The sequence below is a fragment of the Prorops nasuta genome, unplaced genomic scaffold (genome assembly GCF_024137725.1).
Source record: "Prorops nasuta isolate Cenicafe-Biocafe unplaced genomic scaffold, Cenicafe_Pnas_1.2 PNAS00048, whole genome shotgun sequence".
NCBI classification, from domain to species: Eukaryota; Metazoa; Arthropoda; class Insecta; order Hymenoptera; family Bethylidae; genus Prorops; species Prorops nasuta.
The window spans coordinates 965632-988844 of record NW_027116845.1 but is presented as its reverse complement, the minus strand read 5'-3'; the positions used below and the strand labels follow the sequence as shown (position 1 = coordinate 988844).

The 23213-nt window shown below is 38.8% G+C and overlaps 4 protein-coding genes and 1 pseudogene across 4 annotated transcripts; 2 read left to right on the top strand and 3 right to left on the bottom strand.

Moving 5' to 3' along the window:
- Positions 1 to 830: 830 nt before the first annotated feature.
- On the top strand, positions 831 to 1793 carry LOC136784156 (putative nuclease HARBI1; annotated as a pseudogene).
- Positions 1794 to 4690: 2897 nt separating this feature from the next.
- On the bottom strand, positions 4691 to 6330 carry LOC136784155 (uncharacterized). Its single transcript, XM_066744672.1, has 4 exons — positions 6326 to 6330; positions 5316 to 5347; positions 4952 to 5242; positions 4691 to 4806 (listed from the first exon to the last, which is right to left on the bottom strand). Exons 1-4 carry the CDS (start codon positions 6328 to 6330, stop codon positions 4691 to 4693), a joined length of 444 nt encoding a protein of 147 aa, XP_066600769.1.
- Positions 6331 to 6474: 144 nt separating this feature from the next.
- LOC136784154 (protein FAM200A-like) lies at positions 6475 to 8652 on the top strand. The gene has a single exon (XM_066744671.1). The coding sequence runs from the start codon at positions 6475 to 6477 to the stop codon at positions 8650 to 8652; it is 2178 nt and encodes a 725-aa protein (XP_066600768.1).
- A 3426-nt stretch (positions 8653 to 12078) lies between these two features.
- LOC136784153 (uncharacterized) lies at positions 12079 to 13540 on the bottom strand. Its single transcript, XM_066744670.1, has 6 exons — positions 13438 to 13540; positions 13143 to 13226; positions 12992 to 13063; positions 12662 to 12918; positions 12395 to 12521; positions 12079 to 12242 (listed from the first exon to the last, which is right to left on the bottom strand). The coding sequence occupies exons 1-6, from the start codon at positions 13538 to 13540 to the stop codon at positions 12079 to 12081; spliced, it is 807 nt and encodes a 268-aa protein (XP_066600767.1).
- A 7349-nt stretch (positions 13541 to 20889) lies between these two features.
- LOC136784152 (uncharacterized) lies at positions 20890 to 21962 on the bottom strand. Its single transcript, XM_066744669.1, has 3 exons — positions 21519 to 21962; positions 21324 to 21470; positions 20890 to 21237 (listed from the first exon to the last, which is right to left on the bottom strand). The coding sequence occupies exons 1-3, from the start codon at positions 21960 to 21962 to the stop codon at positions 20890 to 20892; spliced, it is 939 nt and encodes a 312-aa protein (XP_066600766.1).
- Positions 21963 to 23213: the final 1251 nt, after the last annotated feature.

The following is a 23213-nucleotide window of genomic DNA, read 5'->3' as shown; positions in this document are numbered from 1 at the left end:
CCCTCTCCTTACCGCGCTGACGCCCCGCGCGCCTAGCTGCGTTCTCCCCTGCTCGCGCCACTACCGACCCATCGTCGCCGACCCCGCACTCGCACCGCATCGCCCCGCTGCCGAACCACGAAGCCATAGTGTCGTCTGCTGCTAAGGACGATCACGCAGGATTCTGGCGCAGGAGCTAGCCAGCCGGCTATCATGCCAAGGCCGTGTTCCAGAATTAATTGGCAGTACTGCAAATATGACGTCACGGCAGTTTACTGCAGCAGCGTTCCAAAATAATTTGCAGCACTGCAAATCAATTATAAGCAGCGAATATTGGAATGATTACAGTTTTGGTTTGTGTGACAGTTTTAAAAATTCTGCCATTATTCTTGCGATTCATTTTTTACATTTTTAAATATTAACAAAATAGACATTAGTCTTTCACCAATAAAAGAAATGACCCACCCGAGAAGAGAAATTTTAATTGTACATTCTCTTTTACAAGAATTCTTAGATTTCTCTAGTGAATCTAGCGATGATAGTGATGCAGAAATTAATGTTTTCTATAAATTATTTCCTGAAAAAATAAAAAGAGCTCACATAACAAATTATGCTGAAGAAGTAGTTAGGCTTTATATTGATGCAGAATTTAAAAGCCACTTTAGGTAAATTATTAACAAAGAATTCAATGGTTTACAATATATATAATACAATTTTGCTCTTATTAGATTATGCCGTCAAACATTTCGCATTTTATTGGAGCTATTGGCACCTGAATTGCATAATAAAATATAGTACCTGAACGACCAACAATCCTCCCTGAAAAAGTAATATTAATTAGCCTTTGGATAATGGCAACCCCTAATTCATTCAGGTAAAATTATATAATAATGATTTATTTTGTATAGTCAAAAATAAATTTAATTGAATAATATTTTATAGATGCGTTGCTGATAGATTTGGCATAGGAAAAGCGACAGCCTGGAGGTGTATTAGAAAAGTGGTAAATGCACTTTATAAACATGTCCAGCATTTCATAAATTGGCCAACAGCGGAAGAAGCACTAAAACAAGCCGTCATTTAAATAGAAAATATGGCTTTCCAAATACCATTGGTGCCATCGATGGATCTCACATTAAGATATCAGCTCCAAAACATCATCCAGAAGCGTACATTAATAGAAAGGGGTATCATTCAATACAGTTACAAGTTAGTCATCAATTTTATATTTTGAGTGTACAATTTGATTATAGTTATAATACAGTTTAAATTAATCGCAGGTTATTTGTAATGAGGAGTTGAAATTTATACATTGCTATTGCGGACAGATAGGGTCAGTACATGATATGAGGGTTTTTAGGTTGTCTGGGTTTGAAGCACTATGCACACCACAAAATTTCCCAGGAGACACACATCTAATAGGTGATGCAGCTTACACCATACAGCAATATATTATGGTACCCTTTAGAGACAATGGTCATCTAACAGAAGAGGAAATTAATTTTAATAATCGCTTATCAAGTGCAAGAATGATAGTAGAAAGATCCATAGGCCTATTAAAAGGACGGTTTAGGAGCATTTTAGACAAATTGCCTATGAAGCGAATAGACTTGATACCAAAATATATTATTGCGTGCTGCATTATGCATAACATTTGCATACTCATCAATGACCATATTGACATACCTGTTGTTATTGAATCTACACCAACTGAGGGTACAATTTTAAATAGCAGTGCATCAAATGATCAGCGAAATGTTGGAATGCAAAAAAGAATTTCAATTATGCGTAGTTTATATCAAAATGTACAATAAAATAATAAAAATAGTTTAAAACTATATTTAAAAGTGTAATCACTTCCTACAAATTTAAAAAGAAAAAGAAATAACTATTTTTTTTTAAAATAGTAAATAAAAAAACACATTTTAGAAATATTAGAAACCAATAAATACTCCCGTAAATATCTATATCATAAAATATCGAAAACAAAAATATATGATGTGACGAGACGCTTGCTTTGGCGCTGCCCCATGCACGATACCGCGTGGTGGGGAGAGCTGTGGCGTACGTGCGTGCCGATACCGCGGCCTATACTATAGCGTGCGCCAAGTATAGAGTCCTCGTCATGCCCCTCCTTAACTTCCCAAAACGACCGCTCCGCAGCGCCGAATCCGTTTTCGGCGGCTCGACTGGGTATATAAGACCGAGCTCCGACCCAGTTGAGCATTCCGTACCCAGAGATGTTAACTTGTGGGAATTCGGTATCCCCACCACGCCGCCACTAGCTTGCACGCACACAGTGCCAGCGGTACATCGGTGAGCCAACCCCACTACTGTCGCCGCTCGCTGGTCACGCACACAGCTACATCGATACGTGCGTGTCTCGGCTTTCGCCGTTGAAGTTCGGTTAGCTCCGGTGAGGTATGAGTACGAGAGGGATGAATATACTTTTCTCGGACCTCTCTTTCGCTCTCTATTTCACCTAAGTTTAGCCAACGAGCCGCGCGAAACTCCTTTTCGAAGGGTGTCGGCCGGCTCGATGCGCTCGTAAGAGAAATTTATTTTTTGACAATTATAATACAGGAAAATTATTAAATGTTACTATAATTTAACAATTATCCTCAAAATTGTAAAAAATTTTTGTATATAAAAAATTATTATGAGATGAAATAAAACTAACAAAGAAATAATATTATCCGTGTAACTAATTGAAAGAAAAAACCCTTATTATATTGCACAAAATGATCACTGAAGTGTGACATTTAAAATTAATTAAATAAAAAATTATACGAGAATACATGAGATTGATTAATTTGAAAAAATGGTTAAAAATGAGGTAAAAACTCGACCATTTTCTTGCAACATCACTGTACCGATGGTGATTTGGATTTGCAAATATCACAAAATTGTCCAAAATTCATCAATTTCCTATGAAATGCAAAAATCTGACATAATTTCTATGATGAGAGCCTAATAAATGAAAATGTGGGGCGGCTAGGATGTTTCTTCGGTTACTTTCTTGTATGGTACACCTATAAGCGAATGAAATCTCCTAAAAAATATGCCAAAATAATGGCAGGAAATAAAATTGCGCCTTAATATTACAATGTAAAATACAATGTCAAGAAATAGCTCAAACTAACAACTTTCAAACTTGTTTCATGCAAAATTTTAGTGTAGGAGGTACTTCCGCCTTGAAAATTTTGCAAATTCATGTATAATTGTTGATAAATAAATAATTATTGATCCAGAATGCACTTAAAATAAAGGATTATTAAAATTGAGTTTTACACTATGAGCTTTAAAAATCTGACTTTATTTCTATATTGAGAGGCAAATAATTCCGTTGGTCAAGCTTCTTGGCTCTTTTTTCGGCCATAATCTGGTGTAAAATGTCCGAATGAACAAATAGATGCTATAAATGATAACCAAATCACGTTGGAATCAAAAGTTGGCTTTCATAGCTATGTTGCAAAATCAAGCCTAGAAATGGCTAAAATTGTCCATTTTCAAACTCATTTTCTACCAAATTGCAGTGTCGTAGCCGCTTCCGGTTGGATTTTTTTGCTATTTCAGGTATAATTGTCAGTAATAATAATAAAAATACCCTCTGATTGCATTGGAATTGAAATATTCATGCAATTGAGTTTTACACTATGAGAATAAAAAATCTGACTTTAAGCACATATTGAGAGGCAAATAACTCAATTTCTCTTGCTTCTCGGCTCTTTTTTCGGCCATAATCTGGTGTAAAATGTCCGAATGAACAAATACATACTATAAATGATCATTAAATCACCTTGGAACCAAAAGTTGACTTTCATAGCTATGTTGCAAAATCAAGCCTAGAAATGGCTAAAATTGTCCATTTTCAAACACATTTAATGGGAAAGTGGAGTGTCGTAGCCGCTTCCGGTTGGATTTTTTTGCTATTTCAGGTATAGTTGTCAGTAATAATAATAAAAATACCCTCTGAAAGCTCTGAAATGGTAAGTTTATTGAAATTCAATTTTACCCTATGAGAATCAAAAATCTGACTTTAAGCACATATTGAGAGGCAAATAACTCAATTTCTCTTGCTTCTCGGCTCTTTTTTCGGCCATAATCTGGTGTAAAATGTCCGAATGAACAAATACATACTATAAATGATCATTAAATCACCTTGGAACCAAAAGTTGACTTTCATAGCTATGTTGCAAAATCAAGCCTAGAAATGGCTAAAATTGTCCATTTTCAAACACATTTAATGGGAAAGTGGAGTGTCGTAGCCGCTTCCGGTTGGATTTTTTTGCTATTTCAGGTATAGTTGTCAGTAATAATAATAAAAATACCCTCTGAAAGCTCTGAAATGGTAAGTTTATTGAAATTGAATTTTACCCTATGAGAATCAAAAATCTGACTTTAAGCACATATTGAGAGGCAATTAACTCAATTTCTCTTGCTTCTCGGCTCTTTTTTCGGCCATAATCTGGTCTAAAATGTCCGAATGAACAAATAGATGCTATTAATCATCATCAAATCATGTCCGACTCTAATTCTAGTTTCCTAAGCTGTGCTGCAATATAGTGTTCTTGAATGGCTGAAATGTAGGTCTTCAAATCATCATATCTAAATTAACGGTCTCTACGAGGTGGCTCCTTCTGTGAAGTAAAATAGGAGTAAGGGTTTATGAAATAAATAGAGGTGTGAAATACATTTTATTTTTTTTTATTTAATTATAATACACAAAATAACCCGCAGGACGGGAATTGCTGCGCTGTCTGGGGTATTCTTCCCTGACCCGGCTATGATAGTAGCGCCTACTATTTCCCCTACTAGAAGCTCGAGCTGTAACAGAAAAAAGGAAAACATTCTTAGATTAGATACCATTGTAATAATTAATCTAATTCTTTATATAACTAATAGGAAAGGAAAGGTTCTGTAAATGGAAAAGATGAAATGCCTAACTACACTTAAGATTCTTCATGCTTACGTATATAGCCGGGTCTCGCCGCCTGAGTGGCAGGCACGAACGCTTGCACTGCCACTTGTTGTTGCTGCTGTTGCTGCGGCTGCTGCGGTTGCAGTTGCTGCTGCTGCGGCTGCTGTTGTTGCTGCTGCAGCTGCTGTTGTTGCTGCGGCTGCAGTTGCTGCTGCGGCTGCAGTTGCTGCTGCTGTGGCTGCTGCTGCTCCAGCCGCTCCAGCCGCTCCTTAATTTGGTGGAGGAGAACCCCGTTCTCCTCCACCCGCTCCTTTATAATTCGCAGGAGATCCTTCGTAGTTTCTGTAACAGATAATCATTAATAAAATTTATTATTTGCAAAATAGACTTTACTAAAAAGTTCGTTTCCACTCACCATTCCCATTGGGCATAGGTTCGGCCATGATTCTGTAACAAACAAAAAGAATTGAAATTATTATATGAAGGAAAAGGTTTTTGTATTCGATAAATGAGACAATTATAATGGAGAAAGTAAAGTGAGAGAAATGTCAAAAATTTATTGAATACTGTTGAAAGTACTTATATTATCCTTCCTTTGCTTCTGCTTTCGAAGTTAATCCGTCGAGATTCAAGATACGAGTGAGGTACCAACGAAGTTCGTCTTCACCAAATCACCACAGTACTTTTCAAATTAAATATACAAGGTGTCCTATTGGTTTTCTAACACAATTGTTACATGAGAACCTATTATTGTTGGAGATATTATTTCACATGATTAGTTGCTTTATTCTATTTGCCATCTTTATTATTTACTGTATACCCTGTGTATTATATACAAGTTCTTCTACATTACAGTAACCGTAACTTTTAAATCGAGAAGGAACCGATTTGGAATTCTTCTTAACGCGATATAAATTAAATTTCTAATTTCCGATACTGAAATAAATTAAGTATTACTTACATTTAATAATATTTTAATTATTTCATGAAAATCTTTACGAAAAAAATGACTACTGCAGTGGGATTCGAACCCACGTCCTACGGTACAGAGGTCTGACGCCTTACCCACTACACCACAAGGCTCCATTGGATAGTTAAAACTTTATCGTCTATATAATCTAAGCGATAATGCGTAAATATTTTATATGCTTTAATAAAATATTATTTGGCAGTTAGACTAAAAGAATTTGTTATTAATTGAATTATTTATTAATTCAATTTATTACTAATAGCTTGTTGGCTATTTATATCGGAAATTTTTAATTTTCTGGGGAAGTCGTGTAGTGGGTGAGTGGATAGCGCATAAGAATGCTGATCCTGTTGTCACAGGTTCGATTCCCAGTGAAACTATCAGTTTTTTTTAATGCCAACTAATTAATTATCCGTCAGGTCATCAACCCTACATTACAAATCGTTGAACCTTACCCCATTTCTGCCTTTATTTGTACACAATTTAATAAATGTATAAAAGTAGATGAAGCCTTTGTATCTTGGGCATTTGCCTTAAAGCTATTAATCGGATTAATTGACAGTTTCGTGATATAAAGTGATTAAAGTGATAGGAAGAGTGGAAAATGTCTTCCAGTGAAAATAGCCCGGTATCAAAAAAGACTAGAATGTCTTCCAATCCGCAAAAGAGAAAAAGCAGCCACAAAAAGAAATTTCAATATCATTGGTATGATTTGAACCCATCTTGGATGAAGTGGGCAAAGCCGATACCTGATGACAGTAGTAAGTTTCACTGTTTAATTTGCGATAAAGTTTTAAATTGCGGTTATTCGGAAATTCAGAAACATGAGTCCTCCAGCATTCACGTGCAAAATGCTGTTCAATTTTCAAATCGGCATATTCCGCAAAGCTCCAGTAGCTCATCTAATTCCGCAGAATTTTCGAAGGAAAAAGAATTTGATTTTCTTGAACGCGTTAAAATAGCGGAAATAAGATTGTCAACGTTTTTTGTAGAACATAATATCCCGTATATAGCAAGCTCCGCAATGGTTAATATGTTTAAACAGATAGGCAAGGAACCGGAAGTACTACAAGCCATAACATTAGGACGTGTTAAATTATCAAAAATTATAACTAATGTGGTTTGTCGCGAAGAAACACAAAGTCTCACGGAAACGTTACAAAATACAAAATTCTCGGTATTTGTTGATGAGACTTCGGATTTAACAAATGAAAAATGGTTTTCAATAATGGTTCGGTATATTGAACCTGCGTCATTGCAAATTCAAACACGTCTATTGCAATTAATAAATATTGACGCAAGAGATTGTTCGGCCGAAAAGTTATTTTCCGCGTTTAATAATGAAATGGTAAAAAAACAAATACCATTAAGCCAAATATTAGCAATAGCCTGTGACAATGCATCTGTTATGATCGGTAGAAATTCGTCTTTTCGAACGAAAATATTAGAAAAGAATGCAAATATAATAACGTTTCCATGCATATGTCATTTATCGTCACTCGTTGCTTCCGCTGCTTGTAAAGAGCTACCTTCATTCCCGGAAGAATTTGTGAAGAAAATTGTTAATTTCGTGAGCGGAAGCCCTAAACGGACGGCAATATTTCGGGAATTTCAAAGGTGTTTTGCAGGAAAAATAACAAATTTGTTGAAGCATGCCGAAACTCGATGGCTTACTCGCTATAAATGTATTGATCGTGTATTAGAATATTGGGATGTTCTAAATAACTTTCTATTAGAACAATCCTCAGAAAATAATATGCAAGCCTATGAATTGCACCAATGTATGCAGAACGCTGAAACTAAAGCGTATTTGTATTTTCTGCATTTTATTTTAAATAAGTTCAATACTTTTAATGCCGAGTTTCAAGCACGCGAAACAAAACTGCATTTATTGCAGCCAAAATCGGTTGAAATTTTAATTTTTATTTTAAGAAATTTCATGAAACCTGCATTATTGAAGTTTTGCATAGCTCAAGCAAATTTCTGTGATATTAATTTTTCCAAGGATATTAATATTATTCCGTTGGAAGATATAAACGTAGGATATGATTGTGAAGAATATCTGCAAGACCAAAAGAGTAAAGAAACGTTAACGCAAATGCAAGTTCATGATATTAAAAAGAATTGTTTAAAACTTTTAATAAAAGCTGCTGACGAAATTCGTAACCGTTTCCCAATACATGATGAGTTTTATAAAAATTTTACAGTTCTTGATAACGAGAACTCACTTTTTAACTCAGATAGAGAATCATCGGCTGCAGCATTATTAAAAATTGGCAATACATTTGGTATAAAAAATGACATAGAGCTAAAAAAAGAATGGTTTTCTTTATTTAACGATGAGTCAGCAGATCAGAAATATAAATGGTCTAGACTTTCCTTCGATGACATGTGGATAAAAATTTCGCAAACTAAATGTGAAAGGAAGGAAAAATATCCTTTGTTGAAATTACTATCGTGTATAGTACGGTCACTTCCACATTCGAATGCAGAAGCAGAACGGTGCTTTTCAATCATTCCTGATGTCAAAACGAAAAAAAGGAATCGTATAAGTTCTGCTACTTTAAATGCAATTTGCGTCATTAAAAATTATTTGAAATGTACAAATCATGATAGCATTACAATGCCAATAAGTAAAAAACACATAAAATTAACTGAAAAAGATAATTTATACGCAAGAAGTTACGTCGAAAATAAGGTAACTCTTACAATTCATGGATACACAAATGACGATGATGATATTGATGGTGATTTTGATGACGAAGTACTTTACGATAATTGAAGGAATGTCTGACGGATTCGACAATTATAAAATCGAGTGAAACTATGTCTGACGGATTCGACAATTATAAAATCAAGTGAAAAAATGTCTGACGGATTCGACAATTATAAAATCAAGTGAAAAAATGTCTGACGGATTCGACAAATGAGAATAGTGTCTGACGGATTCGACAGTTCAAAGAAAATACGTAAAATTGACCGAAAAAATACGTAAACCGCGAAAGGAGGGTTTTTTAGTGGGTAGGCGCTGTCAGAAGAACCATGTAGTTCGAACTTAATAAGTATATTAATTCGACACAAGCATGGAGATGGTGAGTCCCACACTATTTAGTATACGGCTAAAATATATATTCATTCCAACAATTGAACTTACATTACACAACTGTTTTATAACTTTTTGTGTAATGAAAGAACACAATAGGAAGAAATGTATGTTTCCGTAATACTAAGTGTGCCAGGATGCATTTTTCCATTAAAAAAAAAAAAAAAAAAAAACACTGCAACAATTTACAATTAAAAATTGTTTTCATTTTTCCAATAGGAAATATTTCATGGAACACGAAGAGAAATTCAACAAGCTTTATTCGCTGAGTATGGAGATTCAGAGAGACTTTTGATTCTCATAGGGTAAAATTGAATTTCAATAAACTTACCATTTCAGAGCTTTCAGAGGGTATTTTTATTATTATTACTGACAACTATACCTGAAATAGCAAAAAAATCCAACCGGAAGCGGCTACGACACTCCACTTTCCCATTAAATGTGTTTGAAAATGGACAATTTTAGCCATTTCTAGGCTTGATTTTGCAACATAGCTATGAAAGTCAACTTTTGGTTCCAAGGTGATTTAATGATCATTTATAGTATGTATTTGTTCATTCGGACATTTTACACCAGATTATGGCCGAAAAAAGAGCCGAGAAGCAAGAGAAATTGAGTTATTTGCCTCTCAATATGTGCTTAAAGTCAGATTTTTGATTCTCATAGGGTAAAATTGAATTTCAATAAACTTACCATTTCAGAGCTTTCAGAGGGTATTTTTATTATTATTACTGACAACTATACCTGAAATAGCAAAAAAATCCAACCGGAAGCGGCTACGACACTCCACTTTCCCATTAAATGTGTTTGAAAATGGACAATTTTAGCCATTTCTAGGCTTGATTTTGCAACATAGCTATGAAAGTCAACTTTTGGTTCCAAGGTGATTTAATGATCATTTATAGTATGTATTTGTTCATTCGGACATTTTACACCAGATTATGGCCGAAAAAAGAGCCGAGAAGCAAGAGAAATTGAGTTATTTGCCTCTCAATATGTGCTTAAAGTCAGATTTTTTATTCTCATAGTGTAAAACTCAATTGCATGAATATTTCAATTCCAATGCAATCAGAGGGTATTTTTATTATTATTACTGACAATTATACCTGAAATAGCAAAAAAATCCAACCGGAAGCGGCTACGACACTGCAATTTGGTAGAAAATGAGTTTGAAAATGGACAATTTTAGCCATTTCTAGGCTTGATTTTGCAACATAGCTATGAAAGCCAACTTTTGATTCCAACGTGATTTGGTTATCATTTATAGCATCTATTTGTTCATTCGGACATTTTACACCAGATTATGGCCGAAAAAAGAGCCAAGAAGCTTGACCAACGGAATTATTTGCCTCTCAATATAGAAATAAAGTCAGATTTTTAAAGCTCATAGTGTAAAACTCAATTTTAATAATCCTTTATTTTAAGTGCATTCTGGATCAATAATTATTTATTTATCAACAATTATACATGAATTTGCAAAATTTTCAAGGCGGAAGTACCTCCTACACTAAAATTTTGCATGAAACAAGTTTGAAAGTTGTTAGTTTGAGCTATTTCTTGACATTGTATTTTACATTGTAATATTAAGGCGCAATTTTATTTCCTGCCATTATTTTGGCATATTTTTTAGGAGATTTCATTCGCTTATAGGTGTACCATACAAGAAAGTAACCGAAGAAACATCCTAGCCGCCCCACATTTTCATTTATTAGGCTCTCATCATAGAAATTATGTCAGATTTTTGCATTTCATAGGAAATTGATGAATTTTGGACAATTTTGTGATATTTGCAAATCCAAATCACCATCGGTACAGTGATGTTGCAAGAAAATGGTCGAGTTTTTACCTCATTTTTAACCATTTTTTCAAATTAATCAATCTCATGTATTCTCGTATAATTTTTTATTTAATTAATTTTAAATGTCACACTTCAGTGATCATTTTGTGCAATATAATAAGGGTTTTTTCTTTCAATTAGTTACACGGATAATATTATTTCTTTGTTAGTTTTATTTCATCTCATAATAATTTTTTATATACAAAAATTTTTTACAATTTTGAGGATAATTGTTAAATTATAGTAACATTTAATAATTTTCCTGTATTATAATTGTCAAAAAATAAATTTCTCTTACGAGCGCATCGAGCCGGCCGACACCCTTGGAAAAGGAGTTTCGCGCGGCTCGTTGGCTAAACTTAGGTGAAATAGAGAGCGAAAGAGAGGTCCGAGAAAAGTATATTCATCCCTCTCGTACTCATACCTCACCGGAGCTAACCGAACTTCAACGGCGAAAGCCGAGACACGCACGTATCGATGTAGCTGTGTGCGTGACCAGCGAGCGGCGACAGTAGTGGGGTTGGCTCACCGATGTACCGCTGGCACTGTGTGCGTGCAAGCTAGTGGCGGCGTGGTGGGGATACCGAATTCCCACAAGTTAACATCTCTGTCCGTACCCAGGAGCTCTCCGGGTATATTCTTCCCAACCTTCCTACGCAGGAGTTCTCCGCGTATACCTATCCTTTGCTCAGGAGTTCTCCGAGCACTTCCTGGCGCAGGAGTTCTCCGCGTCGTCCGCACCGTTCCTTGCCCGATGCCCATGCTAACGGCCGAGTCCAGGAGTTCTCCGGACCAACGGCCATTTTCTTACAGGGATTAATACCGTTTTATTTACAGCTTCCCCGCTGACCGCCATATTGGCGTCCGCCATATTGACTCCCCGGGCCCTCCCGTAAGGCCACCTACCGCCGCGCCGCCTACCGGTCCGTTCTCGAAAGCCCCGCCGAGTGGCTGCCGAGCGAAGCGCCGCCAGCGGGCGATAATTATACTTGCGACATAGCGACCGACACATAAGCGTACACACCTGCAGCGGCAAGACACGAACAACACAAACATAAATAGGTTAAGGTTATTATGTACAAAAACATTGTAAATACTCTTGTTTCTTTTATTTATCCTAAATAAACAGTTTTTGTTATCTACATTAAACTCGTCCATATTTATTTTGATCCTTCTCGGTCAAGCGAACCGAACGGTTTTTGCGACGACTAAACTCGTCAACAAAACGCGTTACAATGAGAAAACTTATTAAAATAAAATATCAATGTTTAATCTCCGTCATTATTTGGTTGCAATAAGTCTACTATTCTACTCAATAGTCTCATTTTCTCTTCATGCCGTCTTTCAGCTGCTTCGACCCTCTCCTTTTTTTGTTCCAACCATTTCTGCATATGATTGTCTACTACGTCTTTCACTTTTCGTTTTTTTGATGCTAAGATAAGAAAAATAATTTACATTATTATTATGCAAAAATATAAATATATGTAGTTTTCTAATTAAAGCAATTGTTTGGAAATAAAAGTGAAAGTTGAAACTATTATTTTTCTGTATACAGCAATGTTAAAAGAAAATCGTATTACTTACCAGGTTCTATATTTTCTTTATGTAAACTCTTATCTGTTCTATTCTGTGCTTCTTCATTGCTTACAATACTGCTAGCTGTTGTAATTGGTTTTACCCAGGGTTTATCGCTGAATATTTTATGCATATTCTAAAAAAGTTTTTTTTCATTTATCAATACGTCATTAAACTAAGATTTTGATATTTTATATATTTGACTATTTATAACTTAATGCAAATGAAAATTTAAAGAACTAGAAGAAATAAATAAAACTAAATTAGATTACAAACATCGTAATACTCCCAAGTTCGTCGGTTGTTTCCTGATTTTTTATTGTGATCAGTCACTGATTTATATGTTCTTTTCAATGCATCAAATTTTATTTTACATTTGTCCCACGTAACTGTGTATCCCTTCTTTCTCAGTTCCTCTGATATAATCATCCAGGTTTTTTTACTAGTAATTTTATTTGAGGAAAAATCTTTTATTTTTCTTTCATACAATTCTAAAAGAAGCAAGGTCTCTTCCCTTGACCAAATATGAAAGTCTGAAAGAAATGTGTGTTACAAAAAGTCTAACTGAAATTGAAAAATACTTTTTACAGGATTTATTCATCTTACTTTTTCCATCATTTTTTTCTTCAATTCTTGAATTGTCCACTGAAGGGTCATCTATGTCCTCTTCTTCAGTAGCTATAATATACAATTATTATTTAGAAATTGAATTCTTTGTTTAAGATACTTTCAGGTACAAATAAAAATGAAATCTTACTTGTTAAGGATAAAGAATAATTATTCTTTAAATTCTCAGCATAATCTTGTGCGTTTTTTAGAAGTGAAGCGGCATATGTTTCATCTACAAAATTAGTAAAAATTAAAATCTATTCATGAAAAGGTAAAATGATATAGGCCCAGTCTTACAAGTCTCAATTAAATTAATTATGATTTAATAAATGCATGCGAAATATATCTAGAATATTTCGTGTGATATATTCTACGTTGCATGTAATTAATAAGCATAATTAATTTAATTGAGACCTCTAACACCGGGCCTTATAATCAGTTACTTGTATATGCTCTATTAGCATCTTCGTCGGATAATAAAACAGTATACATTTTATTGGTTTTGGCATCCAAAAGAGTCACTTCACGGCTATTTGTAGACGCCATTTTACAACACGTGTTCAGGTGAACAGTTGCTCACTGCTATAACTGCGAATGCTTCTCGTCTTTAGCCACAGTAGCTGCAGTAGGATATGACGTCAAAAATTATGACGTCATGAATATTTCACAACACGGCTACAGTGAACTGCCGTTAATTCTGGAACGATTTTACAGTACTGTCAGTACTGCCAGTTAATTCTGGAACACAGCCCAAGTATATGGGTGATAAGCCGGAACGGCGAGAAATATGGATCGCGGATCCATACCTAATTAATGATTGGTCCCTGGATCCCGATCATAACCATGACACCCCGGAATGAGGGGAATAATTGGGAGAACGGAGGAATACCCGTCAATTTGGACTACACCTTGTTCTACTCTTGGAGCATCAGTACATGGATTTAATAGAGAGCTGGGTCGTCGCTGTGAATATTGAAATACGCCGAATTTCAATATCGCAGGCCCCCGCCATCATTATTACGAAGCTTTTGTGGAGTTTTCCGTGGCGGACGTCGTGGGATCGCCGGATGTCATCGTCGGGGCCGCCGGAGAATTTTCCTCGCCCCATTCCCTTCCCCCTTTCGCTTTTCCCGTGCCGCCTTCTAGCCGTCGCTTTCCCTAGTTTTCCCTTTAGTAGTATTAATGAAATCATTTTGCGCGTATAATAAGTGTGACAGGACATCGCGGGAGGCCTGTCTCCCCGAGATTTTTTAGTGATAAATAAAGATTGTGTCTTTGGATTTTGGCCGTGTAGTTATTAATTATTTTAACCCGGAATTCCTTTCCGCGCGTTACAAATTGGCGCCCAACGTGGGGCCCCGCCGCGTAGAGTGTCCGTAGTTCCCGCGAGTGCAGTGATTTCATTAAAAAGTGTAGTTTTTCGGATTTTCTCCTGGCCTTCCCCTACCTCCCCCCCCCTTCCCTACAGTGTTCGACTGTTGGCTCTGGCGGTGAACTCCCGCGTTTCCGCGCGTCGCGGGTGCGGGTCGAGTGTTCGTGACCTCTACTGTTTGTTTTTATTTTCAAACTTAGAAAGTTTTCGCGAGTGATTCAAACTATTTCAATTTGAAAATTTTCCGCTGCCTGCTGCCTTGCCGACCGCCGCAGCCACCGCCATCTGCCGCCACCGCTGCTGCGCCGCCCCCCGCCTGCCATACCGACGCTCTTCTCTCCACCGCTGCACGAGTGCTGGGACCGCTGCTTCCCTGGTCGGCGAAAAAGGTAGGTGATGAGCATTTCTCCACCCTCCCCTCCCGGTTTTTCCCTCGAAACATATCGCGACGTAGTTCGTACCCTCCCCCTACAGGTCGTGTTACTAATTTTGCGTTCCTACGGGCTACAAGTTTCCGGGTCTCCCTCAATTCTTCGCGATCGACTTTTTAGGTTTCGTAGCCGTTTTTCGTTTGGAGATATGTCCATTCCGTGGGAAATGGACCTCGACGTTCGGGCCGCCGGGAACAGAACCGAATCTTTTGAGAGTGACAATAGTGGGAATTCCTACTATTGGGACTCCATGCTCGCGCCGGACGTAAGGCCTCCCCCACAACCACCTTTGACCTTCCCTCCGAATTGCGAACTACCCCCCTCTGCTGATATAATTGCCACCCCTGCGCCAAGACACCCTTAACTCCCCCCGTAGAACCCAGCAACCCCTATGGATCTCGGGAGATCCCATTAATCGATTTATTGGGTGATGAAATTCCTCCCACCCCGCGTCGAGAGGTGACTCAACCCCGTCGCAACGTAGTTAGTTTTTCTTCCCCGGTAGCGACCACAATCGCCGAAGAATCCAATTCGCGTTTTCAGGAATCCACGAGGACGACCGCTGCTGACCGGACCAACCCCTTTTACCCTTGCTTATTTTCAGGAAGACCCGAACACCGATACGAGAATGTACCTTTAGCTCCCCCCGCCGCTCAACCCCCACCCCTGCCGCCTAAACTTTCTTCATTTCAGGTTCCGTGTGCCCCGGATCGTGTGCCGCTACCCCGAATGCTATCCGCTACCCCCCTGACGCATCCACCCCCTACCTCGTACACAGTGGGAAATTGAATCGTGTGTGCTTTTAACTATAGTGTAGTATATCATTTTCCATGTTAAATTACAGAGTGAAACTAGCCGAACCACACACGATTCAATTTTCCACTGTGTACCAACCTACCCTCCCCCTTCCGTCCCGAACTACCCCTCTTATCCGCAACCCTTCCCCCATTTGGAATTCTGCCTCAATCCTCCATAGTACGTACACTATGGCTCCGTCCCGTCCCAATTTCCTTCCCCCCCCCCCCCACAACCCCTAGATGGCACGGACCGAACCAGTATGAAGCGACGCCGCCTAGGGCACGTCAGGCTTCATACCCAGTACGTTCTAACGCCGAATCTAGCGCCCCTTACTTCCCGACCTATACTCCCCCCCCTACGCTCACCCCTACCCCAATCCCGGAAAATTCCCAACCACCCCCCCAGCCCAGCACCCTCCGAGAGTTCGATCCTTATTACTTAAATCCCTCCCACCTATCAGAGACCCTTACCCCGGAAATGCGTGCGTGGGATAGTCTCACCAAATATATCCCAGTTTTTACCGAACAATTCGACGAGGACCCTCGAGAGTTTTTAACCTCCCTGCACGAATTGATCCAAGGTAGGGATCTAGCGGCCTCGGCCGTCTTACGTGCTCTTCCCTCAGCCCTCGCAGGAACCGCGTTAACCTGGTTCCGACTGGAAAGTCCCGCGTGGACCGAATATTATGATTTTGTCAAGGCTTTCTGCTAAACCTTCGCCATCAAATACCCCGCCCACGTAATCCGACAAGAAGCCACCGCCCGGACCCAAGGACCACAGGAACGACCGCTGGATTTCATTATGAAAATTAGAAGAATTTTGGAACGAATGGACCCTCCTATGGAACTGGGGCAGCAACTGGACCTGGCCTACCATAACCTGCTTTCCCTGTATCGTCAGAAAATAGCTAGAGAAGAGCTGTCCAGTTTCCAGGACCTAATCAACGAGTGCCATCGAGTGGACACCAGAAGGTTGGCTGATCGTTCCAAGCATCCTCCCCCACCCCTGCCCTCTGCGTCCCTATTCCCTACCGAAGCCTATAACCCCCTTACCAGTCCTCGTAACCCTGCCGCCCCCATCGAAGCCGAATTAACCTTAGTCCAAGGAAAAGAATCCACCCTCGCCTTCACCCCTAGTTCCCCGACCCCCGACAAACCCTCTTCCCCGCCACCCACCCAGTCCAAACCTCCCAAAGGCCCCCGCAACAAACCCACAAAAATCCCTAGCACCGGTACTCCTTCTTCCCTGCCGAAAACCCCTCCCGACGACAATCAACCCCTCCCTGGAAGCCCAGCCACAGGAGATCTGGATACCCAGAAGATGAGGCCACCCCCGAACACCTGCTGGAATTGCCATCGCCCAGGACATCACTTCACCCTGTGCTCCCACCCCCGAGGGAAATTTTGCTACCGCTGTGGACGGATGGGCATTATCACCAAGACCTGCCCCAACTGCAAGGAAAAGCAGAGCTCGGGAAACGAATAATCGGGACATCGTTTGGACTCGACGATTCGACTCCCGTTCCCAAGAGTCCCAATACCGCCCTGGATTCCCTCCCCGAACTCCCCCCGCCTCCCCTATTGAACACGACCCCAGATATTTCCTGAATTTACGAATTGGCCAGCACACCTTTCCCGCGCTGCTGGATAGTGGGGCGGCCCGCTCATATTTCGGGAAGAGGATAGAAGACCTCCTGAAGAACCACCTACGACACATTGTAGCTTACATACAGGTTGCCAATGGAGCCGTAGAACCAGCCCAAGGAGAGGCCTGAGTCCGATTCCACTTGGACGAGCAGAACGAAGTCCTGGCGATTCGGGTGTGTAAAGCCCTAGGATACGACTGCATCCTAGGAGTGGATTTTTTGAAGGCCTTGCAGATCACCCTGGACTTCGCAAACCTGACGTGGCGCACCCCTAACTCCCCCTCTCGACCCTTACGCCCCCCTTCTCCTACCGAACCCCCCGTTGAACTTATCCTTGATGGCCTAGCCCTAGTTGCTCCCTCTCCCAGCGAAAAGGAGACCCTCCAAACCCTCTGCCGAACCCTGATGCCCATCTCCGACCAATCCCTCCCCCCTACTCCCCTCACCTCCCATTATATCGATATCCAAGGTCACCCTCCCATTAAACAACGTCCCCGTCGTCTATCCCCTGCAATGTTGAAGGTTGCGCACGCTGAAGTACGGGACATGCTGGCCGCTGGAATAATTGAACCATCCAGTAGTGCATGGAGCAGCTGTCCCGTAATTATCAAGAAAAGCACAGGCAAATTTCGTTTTTGTATCGACTACCGTGATGTCAACCAAGTAACTAAGAAGGACGCCTACCCCCTGCCAAATATCGACGCCATCCTCGACGGATTACGAACAGCCCGTTACATCACCAAATTCGACCTGAGCCAAGCCTACTTCCAAGTTCCCGTCGACCCCGAATCCCGAGAAATAACCGCCTTTACCGTCCCCGGAGCCGGCCTCTTCCAGTTTACCCGAATGCCCTTTGGCCTTACCAACGCCCCCGTCACCTTCCAGCGACTGATGGATCGACTTATTAAACCCGAATGGTCCACCCACGTCTTCGCATACCTGGACGACATCATTATCGTCAACGAAACCTTTGAAGAACATGCGGAGTACGTGGAGAAAGTCCTAAAAGCCCTAAAAGCCGCTAACTTGACCGTCAACCCAGAAAAGAGCGAGCTATGCTGTCAGCAAGTCAGTTACCTTGGCTACATCATCGACAAGGAAGGATTAAAGGCCGACCCCGAGAAGATCGCCCCCGTCGTACAATACCCCGCCCCACGAAACATCAAGGAGCTACAACGTTTTCTAGGAATGGTGGGCTGGTACGCCCGGTTTATAGACAAATTCTCCGAGCACAAGGTCCCACTAACGCAGCTCCTGAAGAAAGACGCACCCTGGAAATGGGAAGAAGCACAACAGACAGCATTTGAAGCCTTGAAGTCCGCCCTGTCCTCCACCCCTGTCCTCCTTCGCCCCGACTTCTCCCAACCCTTTATAGTCCAGACCGATGCCAGCAACTCCGCGATAGGAGCGGCCCTGACCCAAATGAGCAACGGAGCTGAGCTTCCGGTGGTGTTCGCGAGCCGAGTGCTGAGCCCCGCAGAACGAAACTACTCCACGACGGAGAAAGAGTGTTTGGCGGTATTGTGGGCCGTGAAGAAGCTCCGTCCCTATATACAGGGTCTTTTCCTAACAGCGGAGCATAGGAGATTCGTGTTAGTTGACTATAGCACTCGGAATGATGGAATCTGCGAGCGCTGATTGGTCAGTTACGTATAGTGCCAACTTAAAAGAGGTCACTACCAACAGTTGGATACAAAATATGAGATTCATCCGCCATATTGGTGTGTAGAAGTGTTTACATGCTAATCATAGCAGAAAGAGGTGTAAAAGGGTGAAATGTCAAAAAGGTGAGGTTACTAAAGGAAAAATATTGAAAATAATAAATAGAAACTAAGAATATTGTGTGACAGTGTAAATAAAGAATAAATGCAGATAATAATATTATTAAATGTACCAAATATTATTTTTCATGTGATTTTTAAAGATCAGATATTTTTTTTCAGTTATGTTTATGCTACAAGTAAAGCGATGAGTAATTAAAGAAGAATAACTCAAATAAAGGTGTTACGGATCAATACATTATGGATACTGATTGCATAAGGAGCCGAGAGAAGCTATAATTTAATAGGATAATTGGATAAGTTTGGCATTCACTGCATGATCAGATTTGGTATAATTATTATATTATGATACAATTTCATTACAGGTAATCTTTGGATTTGTTTACCAGGTTGTATCAGCTGCGATACCTACATTTCATTGATGAATGTGCTGAAGGTCCAGTAATGATAATTGTGGCTGATACTTTGTATTAAGTTGTAGAAAGGTTTACAAGATGCGTTATGATGTGCTTTGATGGAACATTATTATAGAGGTTTGTGTATTATTCATCATAATAAAACTGTAATAACGTTAATGAATTGAATGTATTACATAGTTTATTTCATTCGATAAAGAATTATACAATGAAGCTATTGAAACTTTAAAATATTATAGCTTGCAAATACTGATACGTATTTTTTTTATAGAAGAGCCATGTAACTGGGAATATGTAGAGTTTCTTGATTATATGTCTAGGATTACCCTCTGTTGCAGTACCTTGTGAAAATTTAATAAAAGTGACTCATATTCTGCATATGGGAAGCAAACGATTTTTTTATGTATTGGATGTATCAATTTATGTTGCAGTAAACATACATTTATTTTGGTTATCAGGTATGGGTATTACAAGAATAAATATTTGTAGAAATAATAAAATGAAATAATAAATAATCTTTTTCTTTAATTTACAGTGCCGTTTCAAAATATTTATGAATACATTAAGCATGAGCTTATTCACTTTATCTGTATGCTTCAAGTTTCGCCACCATATTGATGAAGTATAAATGGAATGATTTTAAATGCAAGGTCACGATGGATGTTCATTGCCAAAAGTTCAGATTTTGAAGATCTTTCATTAGCCATAAATTATAGTATCTTCTTCTACCATAATTTATAATAATTTTCATCTTATTTAATGTAATTATATGTACAAAAAAAGAAGTATTATTAAGGCAATTGTTTGCGTTCTATGAGTATACTTAAGAATTCTTGAATTTGGTAAATTATTAGTCACTTGTAATTTTGATTGAGTAATCTGGTGTTGTACATAATATCCATGTAAATAAATCATTCATATTTTCAAGAAATGTAAGACGGTCTACATTAAAATAGATTAATAATATACATTCTGAAATAATTCTAAATAATGAAAAATTATAATAACAAAAGTAGTTTGTAGATTCTTTTCGGGGTACACACAGACTTCCACTCCTTTTACAGTAATTTTTCGCTTTCTTAAATACAATTTTTAATTCATGCAAAAGGGGGAGATAGCCCACATATTAATCCATCTCTCCAAAATCTCATTCATTCGTTGACTTTCAATATAGACAATTCTCAATCTCATGTATTCTTAAAAACATTCAACCATTCTTCTACCTTCGTTTTCTCTATCATAGTATAATTTTTTTTTTTTTTTTTTATTTACGCTGGAGGGAATCTGTTGAGGACTAAGTGCAGGAGTCTTCTCGATCCTAACAGAAAGAGACATACCTGCTAAACCACTCCAGCGGCATGCAAGCTCTACAAAGCCTTATCGTTTCACGATATGACCTTGTGGAACCGCGCCGGACGCTATGAGTCGCGCCTTCCTCTCCTAATTGGGCAATTATAAGTAATGCTCAAACAGGCCTCCTGCAACTGCAGAACAAGTTTCTAATCGCTTTACGAAGCACTGTAAAACGTTTTGTAGTTGCAGGGGCGTAATACTCTCGCATTCTTCTATGATGCAGTCTTTAAGTTGCTGCAAAGTTTCTATTTCCAGATCATACATCCTATTCTTTACCATTCCCCATATCCCAAAATCGAGGGGTGCGAGATCGGGTGATTGAGGGGGCCATTCAATGGGACCATTTTTGCCAATCCATCTCCCTGGATATTTTTGGTGCAAATAATGTGTCACCATTCTAGCCGTATGAGGTGGAGCCCCGTCTTGCTGAAATGTAATGATCTCTGTCTGCAATGTAAAATGAAGTTAAACCTTAATTTTAAGTTTTATTTAATAATATAAAATGCATTTAAAGATTTCATAAAAATAATTACATTTGCAGTTACGCTTCGGACTCTTCCGTCTACTTCGTCTCTTATCAGCTGCAAATACTTATCGGCATTTAAATTTCCCTCGATAAATATAGGGCCGATTATATTTTCTCCCAGTATGCCCAGCCAAACGTTGAGCTTTTTCTGGTACTAGGTATGAGACTCGACATATTCGTATGGGTTCTCTTGTGACCAAACTCTTGTATTTTGTTTGTTCGGTGCATGGACCAGCACAAACGTCGATTCGTCGGAGAACAAGATATTTTTGACAAAATTAGCGTCACTATCTACTTTATCTAACATAATTTTGCAAAAATTATGCCGCTTTTCATAATCTGCCTCTTTTAACTCCTGGCAGTGGAACACTTTATATGCACGAAACTTTTCGGCTTTTAAAGTTTTGTGCACCGAAGACACAGAAATTCCGATTTCTCGGCTGATATCACTGAGCGATTGGCAGGGATTATTCCGGACACAATTTTTAATATTGTCTTTCACATTTTCAGACAATGCCCTTGTCGGTCGCTGCTGTTTGTGATGACTTTGATCCAAGCAGCCGGTTTCCTCAAATTTCTTTATCAATCGAATGACCATGCTGCTGCTGGGGGCTGGACGATTACTATCAAATTCTCTTTGGAACATATCTTTAATATCCCTTGAAGATATGCCACTGTACTACCATTTAACAATTTGTACTTTTTCCTTAACATTCATTGTCAATCTCTAAAAATAAGCATAATTCATTAATACGAAGAAAAAGATATTTCAATTTATTTTTAATTTATTACATTTATTACGAACAGAAATAACATGTAGTACTCACATAACTAGTTTTATTATTTTATTTATGACTTGAATTAAATATGTGATCAGTGATTATCCGCGCATAAACAATACCATGAGCAAAACACCATTAAACAAATGAGCAGTGACTGTATGTTGATGGTATTGTTTATACGCGGATAATCACAGTGTTTTGCTCATGGTATTGTTTATGCGCGGATAATCACTGATCACATATTTAATTCAAGTCATAAATAAAATAATAAAACTAGTTATGTGAGTACTACATGTTATTTCTGTTCGTAATAAATGTAATAAATTAAAAATAAATTGAAATATCTTTTTCTTCGTATTAATGAATTATGCTTATTTTTAGAGATTGACAATGAATGTTAAGGAAAAAGTACAAATTGTTAAATGGTACTACAGTGGCATATCTTCAAGGGATATTAAAGATATGTTCCAAAGAGAATTTGATAGTAATCGTCCAGCCCCCAGCAGCAGCATGGTCATTCGATTGATAAAGAAATTTGAGGAAACCGGCTGCTTGGATCAAAGTCATCACAAACAGCAGCGACCGACAAGGGCATTGTCTGAAAATGTGAAAGACAATATTAAAAATTGTGTCCGGAATAATCCCTGCCAATCGCTCAGTGATATCAGCCGAGAAATCGGAATTTCTGTGTCTTCGGTGCACAAAACTTTAAAAGCCGAAAAGTTTCGTGCATATAAAGTGTTCCACTGCCAGGAGTTAAAAGAGGCAGATTATGAAAAGCGGCATAATTTTTGCAAAATTATGTTAGATAAAGTAGATAGTGACGCTAATTTTGTCAAAAATATCTTGTTCTCCGACGAATCGACGTTTGTGCTGGTCCATGCACCGAACAAACAAAATACAAGAGTTTGGTCACAAGAGAACCCATACGAATATGTCGAGTCTCATACCTAGTACCAGAAAAAGCTCAACGTTTGGCTGGGCATACTGGGAGAAAATATAATCGGCCCTATATTTATCGAGAGAAATTTAAATGCCGATAAGTATTTGCAGCTGATAAGAGACGAAGTAGACGGAAGAGTCCGAAGCGTAACTGCAAATGTAATTATTTTTAT